This window comes from Talpa europaea, assembly GCF_964194135.1.
Source record: "Talpa europaea genome assembly, chromosome: 11".
NCBI lineage: Eukaryota > Metazoa > Chordata > Mammalia > Eulipotyphla > Talpidae > Talpa > Talpa europaea.
The window spans coordinates 100,905,950-100,920,455 of NC_140078.1; the positions used below are offsets into that span (position 1 = coordinate 100,905,950).

At 56.1% G+C, this 14,506-nt stretch overlaps 1 protein-coding gene across 3 annotated transcripts in view; it reads left to right on the forward strand.

The window, feature by feature from the left end:
- Nucleotides 1-14,506, forward strand: part of SRGAP3 (SLIT-ROBO Rho GTPase activating protein 3) — a gene marked incomplete at both ends in the record, with an annotated part of 162,377 nt that overhangs the window by 82,086 nt on the left and 65,785 nt on the right. For all 3 annotated transcript variants that reach the window (XM_084247703.1, XM_084247702.1, XM_084247704.1), the window contains 2 exons: nt 2,179-2,371; nt 13,301-13,463. In XM_084247703.1, coding sequence (XP_084103829.1) covers nt 2,179-2,371; nt 13,301-13,463 — 356 coding nt within the window. The remainder of the gene's footprint in view (nt 1-2,178; nt 2,372-13,300; nt 13,464-14,506) is intronic.

A 14,506-nucleotide genomic window follows, 5' to 3' on the forward strand; every position in this document is an offset into this window, starting at 1 on the left:
AGGTCTCTGGGTTGTATACTGTCACACATTGCTCTCCACCACCATCAGTGAACATTCCTGGAACAAGTTAGAAATTTTACATGGTGCCTTTTCTTTACTTCCTTGAACTCATAACTCTCTTGTTTCTTCACAGAATTTTATTTTAATATATTTTGATGCTTGAAACTTTTCTATTGATTATCATATTTCTTTTACCCAAAATATGTATATAAATTGAAGTGGACATTGAAAAAAATTCCTTTGTAAAATTCGAAGTATCCTTCTTTCTGATTGATTTATCATTACAGTGATCACTTGTGCAGCGCGTCGATAAGTAGTTACTCAGCCTAAACCATAAAATAATATCGGAAATGCTTCCGTAAGGAGATGGGGGGAGGTTGATCGCAGCAAAGGTACAGGGGAACCATCCAGAGAGCTTGTTAAAATGCGGATTTGGGGCCTCCCTGGTGGCGCAAGGGGTTAAGACGCAACCTATGAAGCTATCCACAGCCACTGCAGTACGAGTTCGATCCCCAGCCAGGGAGCTACCCACATGGTGCAGCAGACCTCCCCTCAGCAGTGTATTTCAGTAGACCTGCCTGTTCTGTTCCCCACTCTGACTCAGGTGAATTCTCTCATCCCCCACACCTCTGGCCTGTACCCCAGCTCTTGTATGCATAAATAAATAAATCTTAAAATGCAGATTTGGATTCAGAAGGTCTGGATTGGGGCCTGAGTTTCCAAGTTTCTAATTAGCCCATCAGCTTCACTCGTGCAGCTGGATCATGGACCAGACTCTGAAGAGCAAGGAGTCTCTGGTCCCTTGGTTAAAGGAAGATTTGCTAACAGCAACGTTTAAATTGCATTTTTCACACCCTGCTATCTTGGCACTTTGGGGCACTTTTCCTTCGTTTAAGGTAAAGTTGGTCTTTGTTCTGCAAAGAGGGAGAAGACCTGTTGTGGAGAGGGGGGTAGAGTGGAAGCCTAATACCTTCTAGGAGGAGACGCTCTCAAGCAGAGCAGGGAAGAGCTGGAATTTATAACACGATGGCACCTGCTTTCCTAGAACTCCCACTGCCTGCACCCCTGGGGAAGTCTTCCTGTGCCCTAGGCCAGGCTGCACTGCTCTGCAGAATGCTAAGTTGGTGCTGGTCCCCTTTTCAGACAGGGCACCCACCTATGCAGGGGGACTGGGCATTTCAAGAACTGGCTTGGAAGTTTGGAGAGTCCATCAGGCTGAGGCCTGAGGAGTGAGGCTCGTGGCTGGGTGGTGGATGTCCTGAATTCCACGCTCAGGGCTTGGGCTCATTTCTCACCAAGGGGCTGCTGTGAGTGCTTTAGGCAGGGAGGGCATCAGCAAGGTGCTTTGAGGAGACTGTCGAGCGGCTTTCAGGAGCCAGAGCGAGGGAAGGAGATGGGACGGCAGCGGTGACAATACCGGGGCTGGGAGAGGAGGCTACGTGCTCCTGGGGCTGCGGCTGTGGCTTCTCTCCACACCCTGACTTCGGCCCTGTCACGCTGGTGGCAGACCCTGTCTGTGGCAGTCGGGGTTCCCTGAAGTGGGGCTGCCTGTGATGCTAATGCACAGGACTCAGGGTAGTTCAGCGGGAATACACACAGAAACCCAAGAATGTTGTCACCCCCTGCAACCCCCCAGTCCCAACTGCATCTGGAGAAAGTCTTGCTACAATCCTGTCTCGCTCCCATTTTCCTTTTGCTGAGAGTGAGCAGCTCAGGCTTAGGGCCCTGCGTGGGAGGTCACCTCTCGATGGAATGACCACCTGCTTGTTTTCGTGGAATGCATTTTCTATCTACAACATGGCTAGTGCTCCCCTCAACACACGTACAAAACGGTCCACTTTCCGTAGTTGATTGCTGTAGGAAAAGCAGCCAAGTTACTCGATCCTGTGGAAGAAACAGCAATGCTGGCAGCACGTGACACGGCAGACACTGTATTATGACTTGCTGTGAGCCAGCTTCGGGGATCATCAGGGTAGACCGTGGGGCAAGGGGTGGTCTGTGCTCGGTCTTTGCCCCAGCTCCACCAACGCCTCTGACCCGGGGAGGCACTGGGTGCTGAGGGTGGCGGCAGGGAGGGGGCTGCAGGATGGCAGTGCCTGGGCCGGGATGGAGCCAGCTGGGAAGGGGGTACCTGCTTCCCACGTCAGCCTCACGCCCTGCCCTTGCCTGTGCCCACAGAGATCCGCACGCAGCTGGTGGAGCAGTTCAAATGCCTGGAGCAGCAGTCCGAGTCGCGTCTGCAGCTGCTGCAAGACCTCCAGGAATTCTTCCGGCGGAAAGCCGAGATCGAGCTGGAGTACTCCCGCAGCCTGGAGAAGCTGGCCGAGCGCTTCTCCTCCAAGATCCGCAGCTCCCGGGAGCACCAGTTCAAGTGAGAGGCCGCGGGGGTCCGGGTGGGGCGGTGGGGGCCTGGCAGAAAGGAGGCCAGGCCTCCTTGGAGGAGGGTGCGGTGATTCATCTTCCCAAGGAAACCCTGTCCCCTGGGAACACTCCCTCCCCACCGCACCCCGACACCCCCCATTACATTTCTCTGTGAATCTGCCGCTCTGGGCCCCTCCTAGGCGTGGACTCATAGGGGCTCTGTCTGCAGGTTTATTTTGCCCAGTGCACTGTCCTCAAGGCAACTTCGTGTGGCACAGGGCGACGGACTTTCCTTACTAATGGAGTTCAAGTCACATGCTGGGGTCCGTGTCTGGGGGCTCCCCGTCTGGGGCTCCTCCTCCTCTGTCTGACTTTGCACTTCCTGTCTGGTCAGGGTGTGCTCTTCCTTCCAACACCCCAGCCGCGGTGCTCACCTCTGCGCCTTCCTCTCCTGACATTTGGGGGTGAGAAACTGCTTTTTTCAAGGGCGAGCCATTTACAAACCCAAGGCTCGCCTGTCCACGGGCGCGGGGATGCCCTCCCTGCTGGAGGTGCTTCTGCTGGCTGCGTCCCGGGCACTGTCCAGGCCTTGGCAGACAAAATATCATTTTCCAGCCCTTTTTTTTAGGAGAAAGTTTGTTGTTTTTTCAAATGATACAGGTAAAAAATGCTTGTGTGTACAAGTTAGAATATTCAGGAAAGTAGGGGAAAAGCTCACTGCTTCCTGCCACTTAGAAGTGCTTCCAGTTGGTGCCTCTTGATACCTTGCTGCTCCCGTTCAAGGGGCACTGACTTTGTGCCAGGTGGGTATTGTGCCCCATTTAAACATGGGGACCAAGGAGGTGGCACTTGTCCAAACGTGCCTGTGGAGCAGCCCCTGGAAAGAAGCAGATCTTGATGTTTCCGTGTCTCCACCCGAGGCCAGACAGGGCTGAGCTCAGCCTCAGCGCCCCCTAAACGCCTGACGAGCCGCACAAGCAAGCCCGTCTGGCTGAGCTGTCACGGAGCCGTCCAGCCAGGACCCTCAGCTCCTGCCCCTCTCCTCCCTCCTGGTCTCATTGTGAACATGGGGGGAGGGGCCCAGGTGGGGGGAACTAGGGGAGCATGGGGGGGGGTCCCCTGCTCCCTTGCATTGCCTGTAATGAGCCGGCCCAGTCCCTTACGGGTTCATTAACGGAGGCCACCAGATGGAACAGGACCCCAGCTGGCAGTCGGGCCAGGCTGCTTGACACCCCATGAAAGTCTAATTATGGTGCCGGGGCAGCTGGCTCGCGTCCTCTGCATGATGCTAATGCCACGGCGGAGCCCTCTGCGGCTTTTGGAAGCTGGAATCTCTAGGGGGTGCCTGGATTTGCCCTTTGACCAGGTCAGCCACACTGGCCCCTGTGGCACACACTGCCCTGGGTCCTGCGTCCCGGCAGCCTGAGAGGCTCTTCACGGGACGGGGCATCTGTCTGCCAGCTAGGGTCTCGAGGGCACAGCCCACTGCAAGGGGCCAGTGCTGGACAGGGAAGGGTGTTTTGGATGAAAAGAAGGATGAGACTTATTCGATCCCTGGAGTCCACTTGGGTCTCGTAGCCACCCATTGGCACAAGCAGAACGGGAGCTGTCTCAGCCCATTCAGACTGTTTCCACGCGCAGCCCCAGGCTGGCGGCTCAGGGGCAGAAATGCATGTCTCATGGTTCTGGGGCTGGAGGTCTGTGAGCAGGGGGCACTGGCACACGGAATGTTTGTTGAGTGAATGAATGAACATCAAGTGGTAATTAGAGCTGCCCTGAGCCAGGGATCGTGGGAGGATAGGAAGGAGACAGCTGTCTTCCGGAGGCCTTAAATGCTTGGTGAGCTATTTGGACAAAGGGTCACGCACTCCTGTACCTGGCACCTGGCCCAGTGTTGCTGAGAGGATGGAGGGTGGCCCTCAGAATGTTCTCCTGCGTGGGGAAGGGGACATGGGGGCCTCAAAGGCCAGACCACTCGCTAACAAAGTGTGCACTGGCCTCCAGCATGGGCATCTCGAGGGCTTGTTGGAGAGGCAGGACCTGGGGCTCCCCACCTCTGAGTGAGAAATGCTGGATGCCCAGCAATCTGTATTTTAACAAGCCCTCTGGGACCTGAGGGCCATTCACGGCAGATCCTGTGATACATCCAGTTGCTTTATGGCAACCTCTCTGAGACGAGACCCTGGTGGAAACCTCCTTTGCGGGCCCGTTTTGTCTTCTGTTGTTTCACTTACAGCCTCAGTTTCCAGGGACATCTCGACCACATGCACACTCACTGCATGGGAGTTTTCTAGACAATAAATACTTCACACCTCCTTTCCTGGCCACCCTGGCCTTCCGCACCTCCCCTTCCCCAGTGCTAGTCCGTAGTCCACCAGTGCTAGTCCCTCTGCCGCCAGGCCTCGCCTGAGGCTGACTTGTCAGATTCTGGAGCCCTTCCGAGCTGGAGGGCAGTGCGGAGGGTGACTCAGGCTGTTGACACCTGCTTCTGAGGTGGATGGAGGTCCCCCACACTGCCCACTGCCCCCCTAGGGTTGCTGATGCATGGTAGGGTATGGAGGTCTCTGGAAAGTTTTGCAGCGAGCCTGTTGCAAACATTCTGTGTTAGCTGAGCCCAGAATTCTTCCTCCCTGTACTGAGTGCTGTCTCACCGGCAGCCCCCAAGACCCTGTTCCAAGAGTCAGAAGCCAGACTCCCCCAGAACTCGTCCCTGTGTGCAGACGGAGCTGGTGTGAGGGCACAGACTAGCCCCCTGCGGACTCCCAGGGCTGTGGCCCCCTCCCCTGCTAGAATGCTCTCTCCAGAGGGCTGTGTTCCTTGCTGCTATTTGGAGAGCTGTGAAAAAAAAAGCAACAGAGAATTCTAATCAAATGTTTAAAATGGGGACAGTTAGGATGTGGGAAGAGCTGGGGGGGCGCTGCCAGTTAATAATGATGCTTGATGACTGTGTGAACGAGGCTTGGGGCATCTTTTCAGCATCATGGAGCTGTTGGAAGGGAACATTCCAGTGCGCAACTAACTTGATAAGAAATACTTCTTCAGGGGGATGAAGCATCATAGACTTTTTTCAGAGATGTAGCACTTCCCTAGAAGTTGCTGGCTTTAACCTAGACGAGGCCTCTGTGGTGGGGCCTGAGCAGGGAGGCACTTGGGCAGCAGGTAACTTGAACCTACACTTGTGTAGAGGATTCTGAAGGAAAAGGCCTGCTCAGCAGGAGGTGGCATTAGGGGTGTTCCCTGGGGGGCTGGTGTCTCCAGCTACCAGCAGCCCTGAGACTCCTGTCATGCCTTCCCTGGCCCAGTAGGATGTGCTAGGGGCTGCTTCCCGACCCTTCCATGCCTGTGCCATGCCGGCTTTCAGCCCCCTGCCCCCACGTCCCCATGGTGCAGCCTCCCACTTAACCTGCATGGTGAGCGTGTGGCCTTTGAGGCAGGATGGTCTCTACCTTTCTGGTGGGAACACCGAGCTTCTGGGACAATAAATAATTCATCCAGAGGGGCACAGCACGAGGAGAGCTGGGACTTGAACCTTAGCTTCTCTGGTCAAAATGCAGAACTGCTTCTGGCCATGTGCCTTTAGGTCGCCTCCTGTGCCTGGGTGGGTTTAGTGTTTTCTGATGGTCACCAGGCCTTGATCACATCTCTGTGCTGGTGGTCAGCCTCCTGCCTCTCCCCCAGGCAGCAGCTCTCCTGCCGCCAGGGCTGCTCAGGGCTCACCTCTCTGGGGAGCCCCTGCCGTTGGCCCCAGGCCGCAATGGGCTGCCTCCTCCCGCCCCCTCAGCCATCCCTGTGCCCTCAGGAGCTCATTTGAAAGCAGCAAGAAATGATCCTGTGGGAATGCCTAGTTCGTCCTCTTGGGCTGCAAGGGCCAGTTCTATCTCTGCCTTTCTCTCTCTGACTTGTGATAGAAGCTCGATCAACGCTTTCTGGATGAATTAACAGAAAAGGTCCAGATACTGCCAACGCTTTCTTCAAATTCATGAAGGAAATGGATTTTGGGCAGCTGCACGAGAGAAGTGAAGTTCAAGGGCAGAGTCTGCAGAGACATAGCCTGCTGCTCGACCTCAGGAGTGTTGGGGCCGCGAAGGGCAGCCTGGGAGACGTGAGCTCCCCGTGCAGAGGGCTGTGGCCAGCCGGGCACTTCAGGGGCACCTCAGTGATGGGGTGGGTGGCCACACCGGGTCACCGTCCCTTGGCCAAGGGCAGGAGAGGTGGTCGCCAACAAGGGTGCCCTAAGTGCCGACTCATCTCTGCAGTTCTCCTTCACACGTTGCCTTTGCCTCGGGAGAGGGTCCCGGTTGGGAGAGGGTCCCGTGCTGCTACACCCCTCTAATCTTCCTCCGAGCCCATGGAGGCCAGACCGCAGACACGGGCCTCTGCCGAGGAGGGAGTGATACCAGCCCGCCTTCCTTGAACTCACTCATTCAGCTTCTATTTATGGCACAGTGATGGTGTTTGTGTTTGTTTTAACGAAGACTACAGAAGTCCTTTGTAAATAAATCCATTTAAGTAAAAAAGCGATCAAGAGGGAGAGGTGCAGCGATGACACCGATCCTGAAACCAGCACAAGGCACCCCAAGGGCCCCCGGTCTTCCTGCAAAGGGAGCACCTCAATCTCTACCCTCTCCAGCCTCTGCCTTCCCGTTGGTCTTGCTCAGCGGGATTTGAAGACAGATACTCAGTCTCCTAAGTGGTCTTTGTGTAGCTCCAGCCTGCTTTTCTCTTTCCAATTTCTCCAGATCCCACCCAGGTTTCCTGGAATCTGCAGAGACCATAGTGAGCAGCTTCCAAAGCATTAACCAGAATGTGATTTATTCGCATAAGATATGCTTGCGGTGCACACGTGTGCATATCACTTGATTTTCATTCTAAGAATTCTGATGGAAACCTTTGATCCTTGGAATTTTTCCTCCTCCCATTACTGCCACCTTTGCTTAAGTCAAGTCTGAAGTGAGCACTCCTGTCTCTTCAGCCAGAGGCGTTCTGACCAGCAGCCGTCACAACTCCTGGTCTCTTAATTTCATGTAGTAGATGGCGAGCCTTCTTAAGGCACATGCAATCACGTTTTCAATGCTCTGTGATGAGCGCAGTGCTTAGTCCATAGCAGATTCTCCAGAAATATTAAAAGAGTCAATGAAACAATGAATGAGGAAATGAATTCAACTCTGCCAACGGCTACAGGGGGAGGTAAAGCTTCCAGAATAAATGCTGAAATAAGCCCTGCCTGTGTGAATGGTAGCTGATGAGCTGAGTTAAGCAGCAGCGTAGAAGATGCCTTCCAGAAGTAACTTGATGAGAATCTCTGAGTGAGCGGTACGGACAGAATGTTCTGTGACTCTCAGCTAATCCCTGAAGGAAAGGCCGCTGAACCCGGTCGTGAAGAGTGGGATTTGGCTGCTTGGAGCAAAGAGGGAGAAGGCTCCAAAGGGAGTGGAGACAAGGCCCAGGATGCCGGGGCAGGAAGGCCCGTGTCCTGGGGAGAGCTCCCCCTCCACGTGCCGGCGCACCCCCCCCTGCCCATCACTGAAGAGAAATACCTAAGGGGGTGGGTAATGGCCATTCACCCTTTCATTTTTGTGTTTCTCATTAGACTTAGTAACTAAGTAAGTTGGGGAATCAGGAACAAAAAAACCTTTGTCCAGTTGCGTGTGTGCATTTGGGTTTTGGAAAATGCAGTCCCCGTGGTCAGAGATCTGAGGGGCCCTCCCTGGTCTGTCGGTCACCTGCCCACCCCACCCCCCGCTCCGTGTGATGAACAAGACTGGACAGGATGCTCCTCTATGGGGTGCTGTTGTAATGACCACAGGGATCGGGCAGGGATCAGTGCTGGGGGCTTGGGGGGCTGCCTGGGGAAGGACAGGCCTCACCAAGGAGAAACACCTCAGCCAAAGCCTCAGAGGGAAGGGCCAGCGAGGTCAACCGTGCCCACCCACCTTCCCCGGGAGGAACCTCACGACGACTCCTTAGTCCTGTCTTCCCTGCATTTCCCATCTGTTCAGGTGATTACGGGGTCATCCCGAGGCCCCCATGGACTGAGATCTCCGGGCGTGTGTTTGGTTTTGCTTCCCACGCCGGCACCGAGCAGGGCCCTCCGCTAGTGTGGGCAGAATGACCGGTTCCTGCCCTGAGCTAGGACGCTGAGCTCTGTGGGGCAGCTCCGGCGGCAGGAGGTCCTCCGCACCCTGGCCCGGCAGTCACCGAGGTGGCGCTTTCCAGGGGCGGCTTTGCCGGCAGCCACTGAGCACCCCTGGGAGGCAGGGACTGGGTCTCCCTCCCCGAGGGCCCCGCCGTCCCGGCCCGTGGGCTGGATTCCTCTACAACGCTGGCCTCTGCAGGCCTGGAAATGGCTTCTGTCTGCTGAGCGGAATTTTCCGGCCCCCAGCAGAGAAGCCAAGTGGCTGGCTCCCTGCTAATTTCATTTTCCTAACTCACCAGCTTGGCAAGGCCTCGCCTCCTCCCTCGCGCTGCTGTCTCTCGGTGCCTCGTGCCCAGCTCCCCTCGCCAAAGAAAGAAAGCTGTGACTCACCAGAAATTTTCATTGCTATTTTCTGGCCATAAAAGTAGGAAACATACATGCAGATGTGAAAGTTCTCACATTATGCCTGAGCGCAGCAGTTTTCCTGCTGCGAAGACACTGTCACACAAGATGGAAGAAGCAGAAAGGCCGCTCCCGACGTGCCTGGAGCCCAGGCCCCGGCTGCTGCGGCGGCATGCTGGTCTGGGTGGAGGGCTGGGCTCAGGTCAAAGGGCCCCCGCTCTCAGGAGGGACAAGCGACCCCTGAAAAGGGAAGGCAGGACTAAGGGGTCACCAGTGGGGGCTCCTCCTGGGAAAGGTGGGTGGGCATAGTTGTCCTGGGGTGCCATGTGGGGTCTCAGTGCTTCCTCCTGCAGTCCTGGCGCGGTCCAGAGGGCAGGCGGCTCCCCCTGCTCCCCTGCCTTCCTGGGCTCCAGCCACACCAGCCTCACGGTTCCTTCAAGGCAATAAGCTCTGGCCCCTCTGCCCGGGGCCCTCTCCCATGACCCTCCTCCCCCCCAACCCCAGCTCCTTCCAACTCTTCCTTTGGAACCACCCCAAGGTCCCTTCCTCAGGAACACTCTGCAGCCCTCCAAATCCAGGGCTCCTTGTTTGGGGGTCTCGGGGTCCCTTGCTCTCTTTGAGCACCTTCTGCAGCTGTAACGCACACGCACTGCAGGACGCCCTGAGGATGTGTCTTCCCCGCGCCCCCCCCCCAACTGCCAGCTCCGTGGAGGCAGGGACTGTCTGGGGTGTTCAAAGGGACATCCCTTTGGGGTAACTTTCTCCTCCTTGCCTCCCCCATGAGTCCCGCTTGCGAGGCTTTGCCTCCTGGCCCTCAGCTCCTGCCAGGAAAGCTCTGTCCTCTCTGCCCTTCCCCTGCGGGTCTGCCGGAGGGGGCCTGATGAGCGGCCCCCACGCGTTCCCAGCACTTCCGCTGCCTCGCAAGAGCGTTTGTCTCTTTCCTCCCCCTGAACTCACCTCTGGCTGTGCCTTCCATCAATTTTGCACATTTAATTCCCTGATGATGTTCAATTCTTCATCCCAAGCTGAGCTAAACCCCTGAAGTCATTTCGGTAACAGCTCAATTAGCTCATTTCTCCTTTTTGCGAATCTTGCCATTCCATCCCCACCTAGAAAACAGTGAAAGATGGGATGTGAGAAGTATTTTCCACCCAAACCTCCTCTGCAGCGCCTGTCTCAGCGCGTGTCGCCAACCCCCTCCCCGTTGCCTGAGCGCCAAACCTCCGAGTCACCGTCCATCGTCTCTCCCCACTGCTTCCAGGAAGCCGCCATTCTCATCTGCTGTCCTGGGGAGGACTCTCTCAGCTCTAGCCTCCTCTGGCCACCGGCCAGGCCCTCCTCATCTCTCTCCTCCTGGACTAAGGTCACCCGCTGATTGACCCTCCTGCCTCTAGCCCCAGGCCTCTACCCTCCCACCCACCCACCCACCCATCCATCCATCCATCCTTATCCACCCATGCGTCCATCCCCTCACCCACCAACCTCCCCACACGCCCACCCTCCAGTCTGCCCTCAGTGATGTTTTAATGGCGCACACTGGTAAGATCATAGCTGCTTAGATAACTTCTGTGACTCCCCACTGCCCAGAGCAGGCATTCTTAACATTAGAATCTTCAAGAGACTATTGCAACAATACCAGAAACAGGGCTCTCCCCCGAGAGAGTCTACCTTAATTGGTCTTGGCTGGGGCCTTGGCCTGGTGTTTTTTAAAAGCTCACACAGGTGAACTGCCGCAGACCAGCACAGCAGTGAACGATGAGGCCGTCTCAGGGTTGAGAGATTGCGCAGGGTGGTCAGGGATTCGGTTAAAGAAATGACAGACAGACACACTTCAAGAGAAAGTGTAAATCTGAGTGTAATTTAATTTGAGTTGGTGACCAGTATATATATGTTTTCTAAAAGCAGAGGAAAGGCGAACATCAGTGAAGAAATCAGCTTGCTTATAGGTTTAGCTTATCATTGACAGGGCCGTGAATTACATCTGGACGCAGGCGCATTCCTAAGTAGTTAGGCTATTAATTTTTCTTTTTATTTTATGTGAATACTTTTTGTTTAAACTACTCACTACCACTAAATTACTATTAATTAGCACGGGTGAATTTTACTTTTCACAATGTAATATTTGTATCATTAAGATTAATGCTCGCAAGGCTAAGCATACAACAGAGAAATTATTAAGCTAACAGTTCTATTAATACACAGAGTTTAGTAACCTTTCGTTTGAATCAGCCTAGTTATTAGATTTCGTATGTTCTTTTTTAATCGGCAAACCAATGACCTTTTTAGACAGAGAAAGAGAAAAGATTTTAGAAAGAGAAAAGATTTTAGGGAGACAGTTGTATTAGAATAAAGTCTGTGGGCCTTGAGAAGGCGAGATGAGTTTCCGCGCGGTCAGCATTCCTGTAGTGGCTCCTGGTGGTCGTTATCTTTCAACAGGCTTCCGTCTTAGCTATGTCTTCAGGGAGTTTGCTGTTCTCCCCCTGCGCGCTGGTTCCTTGCCCAGCCGGACCTAGGGATTCCTAGAGGTCACTGCAGGGGGAGGTGCAGCAGGTATGTCTTCAGGGGGTTTTGCTGTTCTCCCCCTGCGCGCTGGTTGCCCAGCCGGACCTAGGGACCGTGGCGCAAGCCATTAGCCCTAAGGGTCACTGCAGGGGGAGGTGCAGCAGTGAACGTACAACCCAGGTTGAGAACCGTGTGACCTTGAGGATAAAGTCCCAACTCATTAGCGTGGAACTCAGTGGCCCCCCCAGCCAAGACATTAACCTGTCACCCCAGACTCATGTCCTGCCAACCAGCCCCTAAGACATTTGAGAGTCTGCTTCCACTGGGCTCCTTCTCTGTCTTGTACCTACTGTTGCCTCAACCTGCAGTTCCCGGTCTCTGCCCCTCCTCCCGTTCTTCAAGACCCAGCACAAACCTGTGTGTGTGTGTCTGAGTGTGTGTGTGAAGGTGCCTGCTGGGACATCTTAGCCTGGGAGCACAGGGCCTCCGTAGCACGGGGCACGCAGAGAGGGTACCTCCACCGTGGCAGGCAAGACCATGGCGCCCTCCCGGTTCTCTGCCCAGCAGCCTGCAGCTCTCACTGACATCCATTCTGCTGCCTCGGCTGTCGACTCTGGGCCCCGCCAAGGCAGGTCTGAGTCACGGCCCCCCGTACCCCACCTGGCGTAAGTGCCGAGGGGTCTGGGCTGCGAGGGCCGGCTCTCCCCGAGTCTCTGGTAAAGGAGCAGGCGGTCCCCTCGGGCTGCTTCTCCGCCCCCAGTTCAGACCACCCTCCAGGCTCTTCCTCCGGGAGACCAGATTCCCTTCTCCCAAATCCCTGCGACCGAGAAGAATGTTCAGCTCGTTTGGTGGCAGGAAAAATGCCCGTTGGTCAAGTGGTCCTTCCGCCCCTGTGCTCCCCAAGTGGAGGAGCTGGGGGGCGGCTGCCCAGAGCCCTCGGGGCTGTTCCCCAGCACTTGCACTTGCTTTGGAGGATGACCAGGCCAGGGAGTCTTGTGAGAGCTGGAGCCCGTGTGACCAGGGCCAGAACCCGCAGGTGCCCACCCTCTCAGCCCGGCCTCTCCCCACACCCTGCCTCTCACGCCTCCTTCCCGGCCTGGAGAGGGAGGAAGGCGAGCAGGGTCCGAGGGCGAGAGCTCAGCCCAGACACCTGCTGGCAATGTGGGTTTTGCCACGTGAGGACTTTGGCTTCTAGTTGCCCTTCCCGCCTCTTCCCGGAGACCAGGCACACCCAGGGCTGGTAAAGCGTAGACGAGAGGTGCTCCCCAACTTCGTTTTTGGGAGCGCCCCGTTTCCCAAGCCCAGGAAACAGCGGTACAGAGAGTGGTGGTTCTCAGCCCTCAGCGAGAATTGGTCAGAGCTGATTCGGCAGGTCTCGCGGGCCTGAGAAACTGTCTAACCAGGCCCCGGCCAGGCCGCGGCTGCTCGTCCGGGGGCCGGCTTGGAGAGGCCGGAGGCTGCGAGGTAGCCGTCAGCGGTGCCGGCGGGGCCGTGGCTGTGCTTTATGGACTTGACTCAAAGCTGCTCCCCTTAAGCCCCCAGAACTGGGCTTCCTCCTGGGCCCTCTGCACCCCCAGCGCCATCAGGGGCCAAGGCAATGGTTTCCAGGAGGCTGAGAGAGAGAGACTGACCCTGGGAGTGGACAGAGAAGTTAGAGCTGGAGGGACCCCGGGGTTGGGAAGGCAAAGATGGGGGGAGAGAAGGTGGTCGATTTGCATCCACCACCGGGAGGGCAGGCCAGGCCGCCCCGGCTCGGGAAGAGGCTTCAGCTCTGCCGGCCCCTTTTTCCCGGCTGTCAATGTGCTGGAATAAAACTGACTGTGGAGGGACCCGCGGGGTTCCCAGAGCCGCCGTGGCTGTCGTTCCCGTGAAGTCAACCTGAGCTCTTTGTGTCCGCAGGAAGGACCAGTACCTGCTGTCGCCCGTGAACTGTTGGTACCTGGTCCTGCATCAGACCAGGCGGGAGAGCCGAGACCACGCCACCCTCAACGACATCTTCATGAACAATGTCATCGTCCGCCTCTCCCAGATCAGCGAGGACGTCATCCGGCTCTTCAAAAAGGTGGGCGAGCCCGGCTGACTCACACGCCTGGGCCCAGCACGCCCCCCACCCCACCCCCTAGCTGTGGACCGGGCTGCTAGGGCGGGTGGGGATCACGGGACCAGCAGGGCAGACGTGTGAGGAGCCGGGCACCGCACACTCGGGGTGCACAGACAGAGATGGAAAGCGCCTCAGCTGTCACTACGCGGCCATGAACCCTGGGTGTCCCGGGACAGGCGTGTGCGTGGGCTTGTCTGAGGGCTCACACTCCCGCATTTTCTCGTATGTACATATGCGCTTGCCAAGGGGGGTCCAGCTGCACGCGAGGCGACACTGCCTGCTGATGGCACTTAGCAAATTACCCTAACTCTCCGCCACCAAATGTCCCCGTGCCCGCGTGCTTCTGTAACATTTGGAATGATGCCATAGTAGTTCAAGATGTAGATGCATCCTAATTTGTGCGGCCATCCTCTTACCGTTGAACACTGACGGCTGTTTCCACACTATCGTGGCGCGTTCTGCCGTGAGCTGCTTGTTTACACACCTTGCCACAATCACTGCTGTTAGCACCCCAACAATGGCTACAGCTGAGCTCCTGGCGGCCTTGTTACCAGGCCTGTGGCCGGGAACAAAGGAAAGCCGGGTCCTTGTGGGCCTGGGGGAGCCGAGGTGGGGCCTGGTCCTCTGTATGGCGTCAGTGACAGATATCAGTCTCTGCAGTGACAATTCTGGGGTCAAAAGTTTCCTTATTTTTAAGGGCTTTAACAGAGTGCTCAGCTGTTCTCAGGAAGGTCTCCCCGTTCTGCTCCCGGGAGCCCAGTGAGCAGGGAGCAGTTCCCATGGCTGCTGAGTCCCTGTACCCAAGCCCCCTGCTCAGAGCCTGGCGAACACTCGTGCTGCCTTGGTGTTTCTAGAACCGAATTCGCTTCTGTGAACTTCCGTTTCCTTGTCCATAAAATAGGCCAGTCATTTAACTAGAGTGAGCCACATCCTCTTTGGCTATCAAATGGGGTTAAACATCAACCACACCCCAGGGGCAGTGTGAGGATTGTATGAAGCATGTG